The 19,962-nt window shown below is 47.2% G+C and overlaps 1 protein-coding gene across 1 annotated transcript; it reads right to left on the bottom strand.

Annotated features, from left to right (window-relative positions):
- Window positions 1-2: 2 nt before the first annotated feature.
- Window positions 3-19,594, bottom strand: LOC130384886 (rasGAP-activating-like protein 1; the record flags this gene model as incomplete). The annotated part of the gene is made up of 20 exons (XM_056593283.1): window positions 19,435-19,594; window positions 19,059-19,115; window positions 17,871-17,984; window positions 17,474-17,535; window positions 16,332-16,461; window positions 15,204-15,285; window positions 14,764-14,904; window positions 14,552-14,643; window positions 11,206-11,323; window positions 10,363-10,516; window positions 9,293-9,357; window positions 9,076-9,188; window positions 8,087-8,279; window positions 7,479-7,616; window positions 5,047-5,191; window positions 3,438-3,610; window positions 1,882-2,019; window positions 800-935; window positions 219-339; window positions 3-42 (listed from the first exon to the last, which is right to left on the bottom strand). Coding segments are annotated over exons 1-20 (2,277 nt in total), but the record flags the coding sequence as incomplete, so codon positions are not given.
- Window positions 19,595-19,962: the final 368 nt, after the last annotated feature.

Raw genomic sequence — 19,962 nt, forward strand, 5'->3', positions numbered from 1 at the left:
TCCTCCTCCGTATCGCCGGCTGCCGGGTCCAAATACTTTTTCCTGCAGAAAACGTAGGATAACCCAAAGTGACCTCCTGAGCGGGGAACTCATCGAAACAACCTGAAAACCTTCAAGGGCATTAATGTGGTTCACAAGTCCGAGGATCGACATGCAACAGGACCTTGTGGCAGTGAGCACAACAATGGCGTCTCTCAAGAGTCGGCCCCACTTAATACCCGAGTTTGTCCCTGCCTTGGTGGAGCTGCTTGTAGATGGTCTGGGTCTCCACGTCGGGGTCCAGGGGGTCGCTCCAGTCCCCCAGGGTCACAGCCGAGTGGCTTCTGCTGCATCCTAGAGCTGGGCACACACACACAACATACACACACACACACACAGCAGTTGAACACTGCTGCCCGCTCATAACATGACGCTTTATGTTGAGTTTGTTTGTTGATACGTTTGTACCAGTATCCCACCAGTATCAAACCAGGGAAAACCAGTACCAATATCAAACCAGAGCTAGTCTCCGAACAGGGGCAGAGACTAGCTCGAACAGGGTGATACTGGGTCCAGGGTGATACAGAGTGATACTAGTTTGATACTGGTGAGATACTTGTTTGGTTTGAGGTTACACCTCTGATGTCATATATTTCTCCCCACTTTGCGCGATAAAAGCATCTAAACAGGTAAATAGTCCGACGGTAAACAGATGAACACACAAGCAGCCACAGCTGATCAAGCCAAGGTTAGAATAGCTGTACGAGCAGAAGCTCTATCTGATGCAGCCCTCAGCGGGGGGGGCATCCGGGACTCTCACCCCCGCGCTCCGCCTGCAGGCAGCAGCTCCACTTGCCACTGCGATGCGCCCCAGGGTGGAAAGAGGGCAGCATGCGCTCGTTGTAGATGCTGGCTTTCCGGATCGCCGACAGCCACTGGTTCAGGTCGTTCACATTCTACACGCACACACACACACACACACACACACACACACACACACACACACACACACACACACACACACACACACACACACACACACACACACATACACACACACACACACACACACACACACACGTGTATGTATAAGCTGGTGCATGTGCGCCACACACACACACACACACACAAAAAAACATACACAAGACACACAGTGTGATGGGAGACCACCGTACTACGCAGGTCTGTGTGTGTTTGGATCAGGACCTTCTCCCTTCTCTCAGTATCTTCTTTAAAGTCGTTTCCTCTCTTATGAGGCGCAAGGGAAAGATACATCCAGTCTCCAACATCCCTATATAAATCCAGAGCCAAACACATACTGGGGTGCTGGGGCCCATGTTTGGGTGTCACGGGTACGAGTTAACAGGTTCCTGCTATGTTTATGATAAAATCATGGTAGAAATAGCCATAAGAAAGAGCCTTAAGGCAGAAAAAATATGCTGTGCTGGTCCTTTAAAGCCGGAAGAATATGCTGTGGTGTTCCTGTTATGGAAGGAAGAATATGTGGTGTCGTTCCTTTAAGGCAGCAAGAATATGCTGTGGCGTTCCTGTGAGCACATGCTCCATAAAATTTAATCTTGCTTATACTCTCCCCTTTTCTTTTAGGTTAAGGTATGGATTCAGAACAGTCATGGCCAGGGCTGCCATAAACACAAACCTAGATGGTTGACAATGACCCTTTCCAATGAAATACCAAATTTGTTTTCAATCTTAAAGTGAGATAAGAGCCTCACACTTTTCATGAATTAAAGTACAGAGCAAGTCAATGACCAAAAAGTAACCTCTCATTGTATTCTATCCCCTTAGTGTTACCTTACCGTATCTTATCTTACCTGGGTATCTACACTGGATGCACACGGTGTGACAGGTATCGGCACTGGATGTAGACAATGTGACAGTTACCTTGCACTGGATGTACATAGTGTGCAGCTGTGCGTCGTTGTCCTGGGTGATGACCTGCATCACGTGCTGCTGCTGAAAGGCGTTCTCATCCACCCTCTCCACTGCACACACACGCTGAATAGGGATGGAGGAGCGCACCTGCAACGGTTCAGACACAAACAGCTCCGCCAATTAATGCCGGCGGCCTCGGTTGCTGCTGCCGCTGTTTCACGCCAGAGTGGATCTAAAAGGGTCGCGGTTGGACCAGGAACGAAAGTCAACCTGGTGCATCCTTTCTACCATTACAGTAAAGTGATGCAGAATGATCAACAGTTTGGCAGAGAGCCGGTTGGAGAAGCGGCTGTAGCGTGGATACAGGGATACTTTCAAGTGTAAATCAGCCACCTCAAATGGGGAGCTTGCATCACTGGATGAGGGGGTGGATGGCGGCGGAGGAGGAGGGTTGGAATATTGTCTCCAATCTGGTTTACATTGTTAGCATGAATATCTCTAGCCCCCAATTAACCCAGGCCTTTATTCCAGTCACACAAAGCGGGACGAGGCTGAAAGCCTTTTTGCTGGGTTCTCCCTCTTTTGTATCTCTGTCCCACTCTCCCCCTCTCTCTCTCCCTCTCAACTCTCCCTCACTCTCTCTTTGTCCCCCCCCACCCCTCTCTCTCTCTCTCTCTCTCTCTCTCTCTCTCTCTCTCTCTCTCTCTCTCTCTCTCTCTCTCCCTCTCTCTCTCTCTCTCTCTCTCTCTCTCTCTCTCTCTCTCTCTCTCTCTCTCTCGCCCTCTCAACTCTCCCTCACTCTCTCTTTGTCCCCCCCCCCCCCTCTCTCTCTCTCTCTCTCTCTCTCTCTCTCCCTCCCTCCCTCCCTCCCTCCCTCCCTCCCTCTCTCTCTCTCTCTCTCTCTCTCTCTCTCTCTCTCTCTCTCTCTCTCTCTCTCTCTCTCTCTCTCTCTCTCTCTCTCTCTCTCTCTCTCTCTCTCTCTCTCTCTCTCTCTCTCTCTCTCTCTATCTGTGTCTTGTGAAAGAGACAGGGGATCATTACAGGGTTGGTCACCACGGGGTGATGGGTTCTGATCTAATCATCCTCCAGGAGACGGGAGAACCGACGGGCCGATTAGAACCAGCCAAAGGACCCTTCAGAGGAGGTGACCTCTGAACCTTTGACAGAAACGGAATCCTCTGCTCACAGCGAATCCCCATCACTCGTGTGATTTCAGTGGGACAGTGATGGGTTGATTTCGTAGCAGGTACCAGGGAGGAAGAGAGCATTGTCACCGATACACTACGTCCACAAAGCCTTTCCCCAGGACACTACCCACGTTGTTCGAATGTAGGGGGGGGGTCATAAGTATCGTTTTATATAGATGAAAGTCAAAGTCGAATCCTAAAAGCTAAAGTAAAACTTCAATTAATCAAAAATTATAAAGTCGCAATAGACATTATCAACAAAAAACATTGATGTTTAAAATCCAATTTAAACATTCACATCGGTTTAAGAGAGTCAACACTGCGGTACAGCAGCAGTAGAGCAGCCCCAGATCATCTGGCGCCTCTGCGTGCTCCTACCTGCCAGTCGGGCGTCTTGGCGTAGGCCAGGGTCTCGCTGGTAAGCCAGAAATAGCGCTTCTTGAAGGCGAAGCGGGACAAGAGCTGCGGGCCCTCAGCCTTGTGCTTGTGCAGGTACCCCTCCTTCACGGTGACCGAGGGCAGGAACCTTGCCCTCAGGGGCCCCTCGGAGACTGGGGGACGGAGAGGGGAGGAAGGGGGGGGGGGGGGGGGGGGGGGGGAAGAGGGATGGTAAAGCCCACTGTTTCATGGGTTAACTTTATTCTATGTGTGCTTGGGAACTTTCACAATTGCAACCATGGCAGTGTGTACCGGTGTGGGAGTGTGTGTGGAGGATGGCTGGTTGAAGCAGCCGCACCATGCTGAGTCTGATTGGACTCTGGGACTGGGTGGGGCTGCACACCTTATTAGACATTGGGTAATAAGAGAGCACGGGTTAAACCGGCCATCACCGCACACACGCGGGGGAGAGATCTCCGGCAAGGCAGTGGAGCAACCTTGTCATGGCCATTAACTGCCCCCGCTACAATAAACTGGATTTCAACTTTACCACCCTCGGTCCTGTGTTGAGCCCAGAAAAGTACCCTCGGTGGAGTGTAGCATGAACCTTGCTTCCACCGTTGTTCTAAGTGTAGAATTCTTGCCATTTATTGGGCCACCTTTGGTTTACTTGACGCAATACTAAATATTTCATTTATTTACCCACAATAGGTATTGTGATGTGGGTAAAACACCACGAGCACCAGCACACAAACTGCACACTGTGATTCAATGACGTCTGCATGATGTTCTTTCTGCCTTCTGGATTATTAGAGAACCGGGACACTGGAGTGTACAGAGAGGCCCATAAGCGCTCACTTGAGACATGAGTGTGAACGTGAACCATGAGTGTGCACGTGAGAGTGTCTGAGAAGCTCTCAAGAGGGACTGATGGAGTTCGGCCAAAGGCAGTGAAAGAGAAGGAAGAAAAACAAACAGTGAAACTAATCAAAATGTATTAAAGTAAACACAAGGTGGAGCAATAGCTGAACTTCTGTACACCAATCAAACAACAACAGAGGCAATATGCACAATGGCATCAACACATTTCCTTGTTTTTAGCACCTCGCTTGCTTAACTTAGCCTTAACCTTTCTTTCTCCCATCATAACATCAGACACACCTTCAAAGAGACAGAAGCCAGCGACACAAATCCATCTGAAGAGCACTAAATGTCAAACTAGCCTTTAAAGTGGGTGAGGGGATGGGGTGCACAGAGTAACAAAGGACAGATGGCCTGGACTATCCCAGCCACACACTCCATCACACAGGAAGCAGAGGAGCAAGATGGCGGTGTATGGGTGCTGATGGCCGTTGCGTTTGTTGGCGTGTGTTTTGGTTTGGCGACGCTACTCAGGTCTGCGGTCGGTCGGCCGCGTCTGCTCCTGTCTTATGAGTGTGCTTCTTACGCCTCCGGCCTGTTATGAATATTTCACCAGCGGTGTATTGTTCCTGGTTACCCGGGCGTCGTGCAGCACCTGGCAGGTGGCAGATTAGCATCAAGGGTGGGCCGCCGGTACACCTACACCTGCTCTCCTTTCTTATTCACCCTGCTGAGGGGTCGTTCTTACCGCCGTCGTGGTCGATGTCGATCAGCTTGTCCAGGAAGTCCTTGACGGACGCCACGCTGCAGAGGATGATGGGGTGGAGCGGCGCCATCCACTGCTCCTTGCCGTGACCCAGCTGCAGGCCCAGGTTACCCACGCTCTGCAGGGCCTGGTGGGACACAGAGACACAAACCAGTCTGATCCAGGTTAAACCAGTCTGACCCAGTATGCCCACGCTCTGCAGAGCCTGGTCAGAACACAGACACACAAACCCATCTGATCCAGGTGACCGACGCCAGAACACAGACACACAAACCAGTCTGATCCAGGTTAAACCAGTCTGATCCATGTTACCAACGCCAGAACAGAGACATACAAACCAGTCTGATCCAGAGGGACTGGGAGTTAAAAGAGTATTAAGAGTTATTGATAACACGTTTTCAAGGTTGAACATCTTAAACAATTTAAGCAAACAGCCATTATAATAAGATACAAGGTTAGTCGTTTGCTTTGTATAAGTGGTAGTGCTAACAATCCATTTGTTTTCTCACATCAAAGTGCTCACTAAATCTCACTAAACTGTCTAAGTGTCTAAATGTTTCAGTCTGCGAGGGGGAACGTCCCCTCAAGGGGTATAAGGGGGGAATGAGCGCCTGACATGTTGCTAACTGACAGCTGAATGATGCTGTAATGCTGTGTGAACCTTTTGTCCCCCGAGCACTGCAGGTGGGCCCTCAAGATCAGACGGCGCCCCCCTACCCCAACCCCCACACCACCCCGCGGGTCAGGCCTGCTGTGGGGCTTTGTCCGGCCCCCACCTGTCTAGGGCCAGGAGGAAGTCCCCTCTCTCTGATGCATCTCTTTGAACCGTGGACTGGACGCCCCCCCCCACCACCGCCCCCCGCCGCCGCACACTGGGGGTATAAATAGCCCTCTCCCCATCTCCGTGGAGGACGCATGGCAACGGGACTTCAGAACCAGGGACACCGCATCACATCAATCAGCGAGCGGCGAGCAGCAGCCCACGGGGAAACAAGAGGGCCTCCTTCTCTCTTTCTCTCTTTCTTTCTTTCTTTCTTTCTTTCTTTCTTTCTTTCTTTCTTTCTTTCTTTCTTTCTTTCTTTCTTTCTTTCTTTCTTTCTTTCTTTCTTTCTTTCTTTCTTTCTTTCTTTCTTTCTTTCTTTCTTTCTTTCTTTCTTTCTTTCTTTCTTTCTTTCTTTCTTTCTTTCTTTCTTTCTTTCTTTCGTTCCTTGTCAAGGTGCCGGTGTTGGAGGACACCAGGGACAGCCCAGCTATGAGGAAGCTGCAGTGTTTAACTTTTTTCTTTTGAAGGATGAAGATAAAATACTTTAGCTTCCTCATAGCCTGGAATGTTATTGATATTCAGGTATCGGATCCAATCTCCTCAACCGACTTATTTTCATAACGTCTTCCTGATACAAACCAGCTTTGACTCAGCTGGCCACACAGCCCGGGGATGAGGTAGCGAAAGTATTTTACCGAAAGAAGGTGTCCTTGATTTAAGCTGACATAAATTTGATGCATTTCAGTCAACGTTTCTTACTTGAGAGGGGCCCTCAGAAAACACAGAGAGCTGTGGCCAGCAGAGTCAAAGCTGGTTTGTATCAGGAAGACTTTATGAAAATAAGTCCGTTGAGGAGATTGGATCCGATACCTGAATATCCATAACATGTCATAGTGACACCATTACCTCATTGATTCTCCTTATAAGAGGAGAACAATAGGTCATAAGTCATGTTCAAATGATGCAGATACTGGCGTTCTTCTTTCATCGATATCTGTGCCTACACATCAGGTTAATGTAAATAAAGATGAATGAATCATTCCCTTGTCAGAGGATCTTAAAATGTTTGATAAGTAACTTCATTGGAGCATTCAAGTCTACCACTGTATGACAATAACCCTGATCATAGACAGCTTAATCAACAGCGGAAGCTGCTCAGCTCTAGCAGTGTTTGACACTCTCCATGGTGTTAACGATGCCTCATCCGGAGACTCACACAGTCGGGAGAGATGGGAACAAATATTTCTACAAATGCAAATTCACATATTTGGATATTATTCATGTTTTAGACATAATCAAGTTGTACTTCTGTAATGCTTGTTATAATGTGTGTGTGTGTGTGTGTGTGTGTGTGTGTGTGTGTGTGTGTGTGTGTGTGTGTGTGTGTGTGTGTGTGTGTGTGTGTGTGTGTGTGTGTGTGTGTGTGTGTGTGTGTGTGTGTATGTGTGAGTTTCTGGCGATTGCTAAAAAGGCTAATTGCTAGATCCTGTTTTCACCTGAAAATGGAGCACTTTATCTGGCTAGATAAGATAGACGTGCATGTGCGTTTGTAGTAATGTGTATGTTTGTATGCCTGCATGCATGTGTGTGCGTGTGCGTGAGTGGTTATGGGCGCGCTTGTATGCGTGCATGTGTGTGTTTGTGTGTGTACCTTGGCCAGCAGCAGCAGGGTCCGGCTGGTGCGTGTGTCTGCATGCTGGTCCCTCAGGTGGAAGAGCTTGGGAGTGAGGATGGCAGGTGCGAAGAAACGCAGGAAGAAGAACCCACTGATGGCCAGGTACTTCACGTCCTGTGGAGACCATGGGATTCATCGGTGGGAGATCGGGGCAAAGACAGGGAGAGAGAAAGAGAGAGAAAGAGACAGAGAGAGAGAGAGAGAAAGAGACAGAGAGAGAGAGAGAGAGAGAGAGAGGGAGAGACGGACAGACAGACAGACAGAGAGAGAGAGAGAAAGAGAGAAAGAGAGAGAGAGACAGAGAGAGAGGACACTGGGGGTGTTATGATTCAATGACAAAATAAGAGCAGGATGGAGATCGGGCCAAGTTTGTATAACCTTGTCTATATAATGTATATAATTGTGTATATGTTTTTTATAGGTTTATAAATGGTAGATAAGGGATACAGGAGGTTTAGTATGTAAAGATCCATTTGGTGATCATATAGACCATATGGCCATGGTTTAAGAACATGCTTCAGCACTTTGCCTTTATGCAAGGTCATCTCTTTCCTCATTGAATCGGCCTCCAGGGTCCCACTCACCTCGTTCTCCGGCTGGACAAACTGCTCCTCCACCCTCTTGTGCAGCTGTTTGAAGACAACCCTCATGACCGGGGGGCACTGGTCCACGGAGGCCACGATGGACTGCAGGATGCTGGTCAGGTAGGCCTGCAGCATCTCCACGCTGCTGTCCCGCACCTCCGCCTCCGACACCGCCCCTTTGAAGGAGATCCGCCTCCAGAGGGCGGAGCCACAACGCAGGAAGACGGGGAGGGGGAGAGGGGGGCGGGACACAAGAGACGGAGCCATCAAACCACTGAATCGTTCAGGACCTGCGGTGCTACCAGGATCTGTTGGTACATTGTTGAGGACTCGTTGATGAGGTCTGCTGTGTCATTACATTGGTCTTGACAGGTGGTTTGTGTTGGAATGCACTCAGAGATGTGAACCCGTGGACACTAGTGCTGCCAAGACACATGCCAGGGTAGTAAAATAATGTATCCAGAGATTTCCCTCTGTGTCATAGACAGGCATCTCAGGGGGGGGGAGGGGTGAATGGGGGTTGGTGGGAGATGGGGGAATGCCAGTTGCCAAGCAACCGCCTCCCCTCCGCCTTACATTCCTTTTTCCAATTGCTCACATCGATGCGTTCCTGCGGGGGGCCGGCACACTGAGGAGTCCCCCTCCAGCCGCTGGCCTCCCCCACTCGTGTGAGGATGTCACGCTGGGACCCGTGACTTAAAGGAATCCCATTGGTCGAGTGTCGAGCCAAGAGTGTATATTACTGATCACAGCAGACCCTACGGTTCAGCTTAGGAAACCGTTCTTGTTCAACTGTTTCAGTTCGATTTCAAGCACATAGTTACCTTGCATTAAATATTTGGTTGAAAGTGAATAAATGACTAGATACAGATAAGTGAGTTGCACATCATCACACGTTTGGGTAAATGCACGGTAATGCATTTAAGAAAGAAAATCAACCATCCTGGGAGTTTGATGTGTATCAAGCGGTTGTCATCACAGTGCCGTACCTGGAGCGGTTCTGTTCGATCTTACACGGGTCCAACTCAACATACTTCTTGTCATCGAAGACTCGGTTGATGATGGGCTTCAGCACCTCGTGCAGATAGAGCATGCCAACAGCCTGTCGACACAAAATAATGTATACAACGCATACTTATATCGATACACTGGACTACAGTTCAGAGGCTAAACCTCCATCCCCTTAAACAAGGTAAGCAGGGATACCTTCATGAACTGCTCCATAGCTTTGGAGGCGAGCGAGTTGGATCGAAAAAGGGTGTTGGGATCCGCTGTCGTCGAGGGAAATGGAAAAACAAGGAGAAATGTATTTATTTTTCTCTCCACATCAGACGGCCTGTCCCCTGGGGCGTAGTGCTGTGGGGGGTCTGGGATCTTCGTGTCTCGTCGGCGGTCAGGCTGACCCCCAATAAGGCAGCTCTCTGCTGCCAGGCTACCCAAAGCCTTCAAGGTGGAGGTATTGATCTTTCTCCATGGAGGGGAGTGCTGGAACCAACACAGTCAGAGAATACACTAGAATACAGAAGGAGAACTGTGGTTTTGTTTCCTGATCGTTCAGAAGTATTGGAAAAATATATATATATGGCATTATGTTATTGTTGCATCCCCCCCCCCCCCCCTCATCTGAGGTCCTCCCACCAGCTATTCTGATCTTATGATCAAACCGCTACGCTTTAGATCATGTGCCGTTGCTATGGAAACTTGGGTAACTGTGCTCATTATCTTAAAGAGCACGGAGAAATCCCAGAGACGGGTGTAGCGCAAGTGTTAACTCCACAGCCATGCTGCTGGACGGGTTCAGGCCACAACGAAAACAGGAATAATGGCTACTTACAAACTTACGCAATTACTGTGGAGAAAGGGCACGATTGGCCACGGGGCTGGTAAATATAGCGCTGTTGGGCAGGGGCGCCCACACACACACACCAAGGTTAAGGCATCGAGAGACCCCGACGGCAACTAAGAGTGAATTATGGAGAACTGTTAGGAGGGCCTTTGGATTGCGAGCAACAAGAGCACACAAACAGATGGGTCGCCCCCACACTGACGCAAGCCAGCCCTGATTCATGCGGACCAACTTAGATCTCACTTTACAGGGCCATTGTTCTCTGCATTGTGTGAAGGTTAATGTTTGGAGGCGGGGTGCTACAGGGACTTGACGTCCACTTCATGTAGCAGTCGGTGGTACATCTCGTTCAATTCATCAGTCATAACCAAATCACATTAAGTCATGCAAGTGATGGCTAGTGGCTCTGTCCTGATTGGCCGGGTCTTACAGGTGTGATAGACCTCGCGGGTGTTGAGGTAGTCCAGGAAGGGAACCACCAGACCCTGGCCCAGGTAGATCTTCACCAGCGTCATGGCAATATCCTGCCGGCTCTCCACCGTGGTCACCTCCTCCAGCATGGTCAGGGGGCTGCTCTCCTCCACCTGGGAGGCAGGGAGAGGGTGAGGGGAAGAGAGAGAGAGAGAGAGAGAGAGAGAGAGAGAGAGAGAGAGAGAGAGAGAGAGAGAGAGAGAGAGAGAAAGAGAAAGAGCAAAGAGGGTGAGAGAGAGAGAGAGAGAGAGAGAGAGAGAGAGAGAGAGAGAGAGAGAGAGAAAGAGGGAGAGGGAGAGGGAGAGGGTGAGGGTGAGAGAGAGAGAGAGAGAGAGAGAGAGAGAGAGAGAGAGAGAGAGAGTGAGGGTAAGAGAGAGAGAGAGAGAGAGAGAGAGAGAGAGAGAGAGAGAGAGAGAGAGAGAGAGAGAGAGAGAGAGAGTCAGAGAGAGAGAGGGAGAGGGAGAGAGAGGGAGAGAGAGAAAGAGGGAGAGGGAGAGGGAGAGGGTGAGGGTGAGAGAGAGAGAGAGAGAGAGAGAGAGAGAGAGAGAGAGAGAGAGAGAGAGAGAGAGAGAGAGTGAGGGTAAGAGAGAGAGAGAGAGAGAGAGAGAGAGAGAGAGAGAGAGAGACAGAGAGTCAGAGAGACAGACAGTCAGAGAGACAGAGACAGAGAGACAGAGAGTCAGAGAGACAGGGAGACAGAGCGATAGAGTCAGAGAGAGAGGAAACTGGAGGTGTGATGCTTGGATGACAGAGTAAATAAGAGGCCGGATGGAGATGGAGACGGGGTGAAGGTGAGGCGGACCTCTGTGGGAGAGATGACCGACTCCACCAGCAGGTCCATGAGGGGCTGGTAGTACATGGAAGGGAGGATGCGATCTTCTACCAAGCGCACCTTCAGACGCAGCGCCCCCAATTTACCACTGTGCAGGGAGACAGGGAGACACACACAAACATGCACAAGATCACACACCCACACACACACAAATACACACACAGAAGGTGAGACATATGTGAATCAGTCACTAAATGTGTCTTCGGCAGCTGGTGTTTATGCACCAAGGACTAGTGGAATGAAAGTGTTTTTTGTGAATTTATTGTGAGATCATTTTAAGTAATTCCACAGGTTTACTCAATGCCAAACTCAAGTAAAGACATGGAATAGATTTTCAAGCACATTTCTTAAGAAATCTGGTGACAGAATTGTATTATTTAACCGGGTCCATTTATTTTTTATATCTGGCCACAACAGCAGCAGCATAGAAGCAATGAGAAGAAAGAATTAACTCAACAACATCAGCACATTATTTTACACATGAAATAATTGCATCTGCCATAGAAGCAAGAACTACAAGGCAGTAGTGCTACATTGTCCAGCCTACTGTCAATCACAGCTTTGGTGATTGACTTAAATCAGCCTGAAAACTGGGTGGCTTTCTTGGCAAACTTTCCTGACCTTAGGGGCTGTTAAAACAATGCAATCATTTTACCCTAGTCTGCAAGTGCCATTAGACTGTGAACAGCCTATGGGGTCTAAAAAGGTTGCAGAAGTAATGAGGGAGCTGTCACAGAATGGCCTTTTAAATAAAGTCCTAGTGAATGCCAGCTCACTGTGGTAAAGAGTGGCGTGGAAGTAATGATACAACTTCCGTCATCAGCAGATATGCAGGGTCTGTTATTTGACTTACATACTACATCAGATGTCCCCGTTTTAATCAATAACACAACTTCCACATATGGGACTCAAGGCTGTGATTCCCATCGCATGACCCTAGGTTATCCCCCATAGCAGTGTCCTATCTAGAGAAGATCTGAGCTCCAGCTGGTGAAGCACCTGGTCAGGTTAATGTTTAAGCTTCTTTACAGGACCATCAATATGGCTACTGGTGAGGAATGTATTAATCTTTAAACAGCTAGATAGGGTTTCGCCTCATGCTGTTTTCCCTCTCCCTGCCCTGTGGCTGACCCCCACTGTAAGTTGATGACACCTTTTTCCCTGCTCTCACGCCCCTCTCTGCCTGATCCCTCGCTCTGACCCCAAGTTTTAGTTGATAAATATGTTTCAACTTCATCCTGTTATTAATCCCCCTTCCTGCCAACCCTCTGTCTCTATCCCCCCACCACTGTGGAGGAGTCGATCAAACATTGTATGTGCATTCCCCTTCATCCTGTTCTCATCCTCCTCCCTGCTCCCTCTGTCTCTAACCACCTTTTGTTCTTAGGGCCATTGATCCTCGGAGCAGCTGAGGGGTTGGTATCAGCACCAAGCGGCCCCTCCCTCGTCTCACAGCCTAGCGACAGATCCCCCTCAGACCAATAGGTCAGGGGCCCATCTTACCCAAGTATCACACGACCCCACCATATCTTTAGCCTAGTGAGGGAGTAGGTGGTCTGTGATTGGCTTGATTTGAATAACAGCAACCCAATAGGAATAGGAACACCTTTTTGTAAAATGACAGTTAATGATCTTTGGTAACTGAGAGCCCGGCCTTAGTCATGTGCTGTGATATACTTTGTTTTGTGATGAATCATGGGAGACTTATGGGGGAAGAAGAATGGGAGAGCACGCAGGATTAACACGCAGAAAGAGAGAAGTTAGGTAACCACAGAAGACATGTTGTTCTACAAGTTAGACTGCGGTCTATCAGCACCCGACACTGATGAGCTGAAAGAGAAAGCCTAGTTTTAGGTTTCAAGTATTATTTTACATGTTGAACCTTGAAGTTATGAGAGGTTATGAAACCCGATTGTCCTAAACAATTCTGAGCATTCCAACATCTGCATAATTTCTCATCTTTTTTGTTTTCAGGAAGCAGTAAAAGGTGCATATATTAACATGCAAACCAGCCTTTGTGATCTGAAAAAGCACACATATTCCCCACTACAGTTAACCATAACAGTTCAGTGGAGTTACAACACAACACTGAAATGGCCTGTGGGCTTCCCATAAACTGAAAATGCATGCATTGTGCTGTTAACGGATGTGGATTTTTTTTTTTATGGAAATGAGTAGCGGTCCTAATGGTCATTAAAAAAAATAAACACTGATTTTATTGTCCAGAATAAAATCGGAGCTCTTGAATACCTTGGACCTTAAGGGCGAGACACAAATCACAATTTTTTAGGTTAATGGTGAATAGATGGTAAGAAAGATCAGAGCTGCATCAGCTGCTCATCGGGAAAAACCCTGATACTGTGTGTCTGTGGGTGATCCTTTGGAGCCCACCTGCATGCCAGTAGACATGCTGAGACTTTCGTTTTACAATAAGATCAATAACCAGGATATTGACAGGAATAGGCATGTTTAGAAATGCATAATGGTGGCTATGTTTCCACTGTGCTTTCAGTGCAAGTCTCCAGTTAAAAGAAAGCTTTGGGATCTTCGACCTGGAGCCTATTTTACGACCGTTTTGGGTCCAATGTGGGACTAATGTGGACAACGATTTTTGAGATTGGTCCAGTATTGAGCGAGAACTATGCAGACGTAATCAGTGAAACGGCTGCAATGTAATATTTTTGGCCAATTAACTCCCGTCTATGTACGTCCTCTAACCTTTTTGTGTTTTTCATTATTATTAATTAATAACTTGTTTAGCTTGATCACGGTCCGTTTGTTACTGTGTCCAACCTAGCCCTGCTCAAGGAGAAATTTCTCTCTGATACCTCGATGTTGTCGGATATTTCCCTATTGTCATTTCAATCTCATCCCTCGGTCCCCCTAATGTTCAAGATAACACTAAACTAGGCTTCCCGTTATCCAACACAACAAACGCTCCACTCTCCAGCTCTCACTCACAACAGCAAACGGCCCGGATCAAGAGAAAGGTATAGAAACAAGGGATCCTTTACAGAATGATATGATATAATCTGAGCCCTGGCAAATACAACCTCTTTTAGAGGACATACAATGACAGGCTCTATTGCCCTAAAGGATTACATTTCTGCCCGTTGTATGGATTAAGAGTACAGCGTTTCTCGTTCCCTACCAGACCAATCTCAGTTTTCTTTGAGATTTTCAGCTGGTCAGGATTTTCTTATGTATGAGTTTTTCAAACAACATAGCCAAATCACTCTTGATAAAGTCTGGCGCACACACACATACACATGCAGCGTCAACATACTGCACTGACAAACATATCCATAATCCTTACCCTACATCATCTTCATTGTTTCCCAGAGGGAGCAAACGGAACCAGCCCTGCAGTAGAGGTGTCTTGTGCAAGCAAGCGAAGGGGATTTCAACCTGTGTGATGATAAACGCAAACAGGAAAGACCAAGACCCATCAGTCTAGAGCAATCTATGAAGGAAGACCGGACAGGGCATGACAACCCATGTATGGATTATCATCAGGATGCTGGTCACCTTTCCCAGGAAGTCATTCTTGCCCACCATGTCCCAATCCCAGACCTCCAGCGTGACCATGGCCTCGTCGCTCAGCTCTTCCAGCTCCAAATCCAGCTCCAGGTTTTCTCCCCAATGTGGAAAACGAGTCTTCTTGATAATCTTGAGAAGTCAAGGCATGTAAAATCAATTCATAAAGACCTCCATGCTCCCCAAACAGACAACATTCATATGAATATTTATTAATGCAAAAAAAAAATAGATATACTGTGTATATATATATATATATATATATTGAGAGAGATAGAGAGAGAGAAATGCAGAGAAGGGATGAGACAGAGACAAAGAGAGATTAGGAAAAGGGAGAACAAAAAGGAGGGAGGGAGAGAACACTAAATTTGAAACAAGCGCTGTCGATTCCGTCGGCATGGTTTCCAACCGAGCTGCCATGTAGCGCTCACCGAGGTGTCTGCGCTATGGTGGTTGACGATGACTCTGGCGAACGGGTCCGAGGTTCCTGAGATGTCTCTGGGAGCCAAGTCCCTGGTGCATGATGGGAAAAGGATAGGAACACTCAACACTACTTCAATATCACCAACTCTGATGAGCCAAAAGCAGTGAAGGAGTATGAGACGTGGTGGGGATGGGGATGGTGGTGGTGGTGGGGGGTGTAACTGAAAACACTCACCACACCACATTTCTTAAAAATAGTTAAATGTAATCATAGCCCCACACAGAGAGCCAAGCCATGGCTGACGTCGTTGGCGTCGCTAGCACCCAGCCAACCCAATGGGTGGGGCGGGGCCAGCAGGGGGCTCCCAGATGGAGCTCTGAGTGGAGAGGCCTGTGGTCACATGACTCAGGGGCTAACAGAGAGCACTGAGTGAGGAGGAGGAGGAGGAGGAGGAGGAGGAGGAGGAGGAGGAGGAGGGCAGGATGACGGTGACAAAGTGAGAGCGGAGATAAACACCAAGCAGACTCTTCCCCAGTGTGAGCAGCCCGGCCGCAGGCTGGCTGGCTGGCTGGCTGGCTGGCTGGCTGGCTGGCTGGCTGAATGGCTGCATTGCTGGATGTATGGCTCACCACGAGTGGGATGATCGTTTAGTTAGCTCAATCATCCCACCTAAAGGGTGTTGGTTCAAACCAAAATTCAAAAGTGCATCCTTAAACAACAGGCCATACCGTACCTGCTCATGTGCATGCATATAATCCCTCTAAGCTAAATGTGTATGTCTAAATATCTGAAAAAGGGAAAGCACTTCATCTCATACATGAAGATATGCATCTTTCTAGCAAAACGCATCACTAATGTATGGATAATGTGACCTTAGCGATATGTGTGTGTACATCTCCTCGGTCATCACACTTTAAATGCCAAGTTAAATGTATGAAATGTGTAAAAGAGATTAACATTATCACTATAAACATTTAACCAAACCATTCATTGATGAAAACAGATGTTATTTATTTGACACAGTCCAAAGGTTGGCCTACACTATGCAACATCCACAATAACTATTGAGTACGTATTCATAACTGAATTGACTTGTTTACCTGAAGAGCCACAGGACCGACAGCCAGAGTCTTACCTGGCCTCGATGACGTGACAGCGCAGGCAGACCTTCTCTGTGTCTCTGTGCAGCTCCAGACCCAGGTGGATCTCCCCCTGGACCTCCTCATCTGGGTTCACTCTGGTCAGGTTTACCCAGCTGTCCAGCCCTGGGACACATCACAACACATGCAGACGCTCTAACATACATCACAAGTGAAGGGAATTTATGGAAATGGTGGGAAAGTTGGAATCCTTTGACTATAAATGTGTCTAAAACCGAAGGCCACCCATTTCAAACACACATAGCTACCATGGCACATGGCAGAAACAGGGCAGTTAATTTAGGATAAACTGCATATTTTGCATGGATGGCATGAAGCATGTAGACTCTATGCATGGAAAAAGACAGCTGGTCCTGCTTTCTCCCCTTTATGACTATGATCCATAACATCACATAATCATGGATTGGCAAGCAATGCAGCCAGAAAACATGGTCATTCGAAAATGCATTAATTTACATAGATTCAAAATACATTTCAATACATTTACATTTACATTTAGGGCATTTAGCAGACGCTTTTATCCAAAGCGACTTACAACAAGTACATTTGTCATAAGAAGTGCATCAATATATCGCTGTCGGTACAGAAAGGATGTTCATAGAACCAAGTGCAAGTACAACAATCGCTAGGCTAACCAATTCCCTGTGTTACAGCCATGATAGCAGCTACTGCAGTTGCTACACAGTTAAGTGCTATAGTACAATACAATACAACACAATACAATACAATACAATACAATACAATACAATACAATACAATACAATACAATACAATACAATACAATACAGTGTACAATGGTGGCCAGAAGGGGGAGGATCAATAGCTACACGACTGTGAAAATTAGTTCCTGCAGACAAGAACCTTTTTAGCCACAAGGAAATCAGAAATGAGCATGAGCCTGAGAAAATAAATAAATAGGTATTGGATGTGTGACAGATTATTCAGTAACTTTCCCAGAAGGTCAGCTTTAAAGAAAAAAAAAATCTGTCCTACTCAATCACAGAGACTTAATTCATCTCAGTCATGGGAATCAATCTGTTTTGACCTCTGAGCTCGGGCGGCAGGGTCATGTGGCTTGCCTTGTACACACAGACCCATGGAGCCGGTCCACAATTACCTTTGGCTTGGGAACCGATGGCCTCTTTGCTGAGAGATATCTTCCCGATGACGTCATCATGGCTGAAGCGAAAGATAAGGTACATTAGAGATCGGCCAAAATGAATCCTTGCATTGGACAGAGTGAGAATAACAACTGAAGAATTAGGCTTAACGTTAATTAAATAAAATAGAGTTAAAGAACCCCTATTCTATCAACTCAAATGGAAATGTTTGTTGATATATGTTTGGTTTTCTCTATCTATCAGACTGTACAAAGTGCTTTAACCTTGGGGTATCCATCAAGGGTAAATAACTTACCCGCCGGACCACGTGAGCCAAACCCTGTCCTAACTAACACCCCCATTATCACTCGTTAGGCGCCGTCACTCAGGAGCAGGAGGTACTCAGGACGTTACCCGATGGTGTCTTCGTCCATGACGTAGAAGGACAGCGAGTGGAACCCCATGGGCAGGTGGAGCGTGTACTCCTCCCCCCAGAACGGATTCAGGTTCTTCCAGATCGTGGCCGTCCTAAAATAGAATATTACATTATATGTTGCCATCATGCTTTTCTACTGAGAGTTCCTCACACTTCAAATTTAAATAGGAGTAACTAAAAACATTCCGCTGCACACTACGTATTTTCTTTTTATCTATATTTTGCATTGATAGTTTACACTAATTTCTTCCTCTCTGCATTCCAATTCATCCCCATTTTATTTTTTTTAATGTTCTGATCCTGTGGAGGAAAGACAGCAATTGGTTGGATTAGGGAACATTATTCTGTGTAAAGATTGCCAGCGTCCCAAACTGATATCATGCATATTAGATGTTAATCGACTGTTCATACATAGACCTAGGCTATATAAAGACTGTTGTGCATCTGATTCAATTCATGGGCACAGAGTAGTGTGAGGAGCATCTGTCTTCAGTTGAACAACAGAAACGTTGGCATTTTATTTAGACATGTAACAAACCAATAATGAATGCAGTTAACATGCTTCTTGGTGAGATGTCCACCAGGATCATGCTCCGACCGGCTGCATAGCACAATCAAGAAGCCGGCGAGGCACCAACGACTAGCATAACAACCACCCCGGGGCATTGTTTGTGGTGCATACAAATGCCTAAAAATAACATTCACGGTGTCCGAAAATGCACTTTTTATATAGTCTTTGGGACATGGTGACTATACCGGCTGGGAAGTGATCTATAAATCGCCAGCCTTGACTCCCATCTTTCTCCCCATAACGGGGACTCCCTGCCATAATTAATGCATCCTCTCCATGGTTACCCAAGGTTGTCTTAAAGGCCAGTCAAGTATCAGGTTTTCTGTGCACTAGGCATTATTACCTTCTGGGAACGAACCACGGCACGACTCCATGCAGGGAACCCTGCCTTAGGGAGACCAGTGGGGGGACAGAGACATACAGACCTAACACCTGCTACCTAAAGCCAGACGTTGATAGCCTATAATCAGCAGGCGATATCATTGTTTAGTAATACTATTTGTTCTAATCGCCGTTCCCATAATTAAGATTAATTGTGTGGCACAATTGCTAACACGCGCAGTGTTGAAGTGATCAACCGCCGGACACCACTCACCTCGCCACCACTTCATTGTCAACTTTTACGATGCAGTAGGGATCACTGGTCCCGGACCTGGGATGTCGGGAAGGACGTGTTAGCATGCGTGAAAGAACGCGATCATAAGAGTAGCAGCCAACTCATCCATACATCAAATACATGCTCCCCCCTGAGATTTGGATTTAGGTCTTTATATCCTAGTAGCATATGTACGTAAATATTACGTACATCCCGACAATTCAATGCCATCCCGACAATTCAATGCCAATTCCCGCTGCGATTAAAAATATACTTTCTCCAAAGGGTCAGTCTTACACAACCTTAATGAACTGCTATTTGATCTATCAACGTTAATACAAAGAAACGATGAAAACCCCGGTGAAATGTAACTTACACGTCTTTGGCTGGGAGACTCCTGCCCTCGACAATTCGAAAATAGAGAGACGTATTTTTGGCCATTTTAATCAGAATGGTTAATTATCAAAAGGTTCTTCTCGTGCGCCCATCCGTGCGGACAACAGTGCGGTCCCTCAGTCTCCGCACCTGAGCTTCATCTCACCGCGCCTCCCGCGCGTGACGGCGCGCGGCGCGCCAGGCGGTGCGCAGCACGCGGCGGAGGCGGCGCTGGTCCAATGGGCCAGGGTGGAGGGAAGGAAAGTTCAACTGCTTGCAGAAGAAGCGCAAATCTTTTCCATTGACCTGTTGGTGGTTGACGAAGTAGTAGTAGTGTAAGATAATCAGAAATGCATATTTCAGGAGAATTTAAACAAACAAACAAAGAAATTAAAACAAATTATCTCAAATGTCGGTTCAACATGTTGGATACCTTGGGATCTTGTGAATACATTTCCTATCCAATGCAGAAATGAACGTCGCCTATTAATTGTTCTAATCCATAACCATAGTGGTAAATATGTAAGGT

This window comes from Gadus chalcogrammus, chromosome 6, assembly GCF_026213295.1.
Source record: "Gadus chalcogrammus isolate NIFS_2021 chromosome 6, NIFS_Gcha_1.0, whole genome shotgun sequence".
Taxonomy (NCBI): domain Eukaryota; kingdom Metazoa; phylum Chordata; class Actinopteri; order Gadiformes; family Gadidae; genus Gadus; species Gadus chalcogrammus.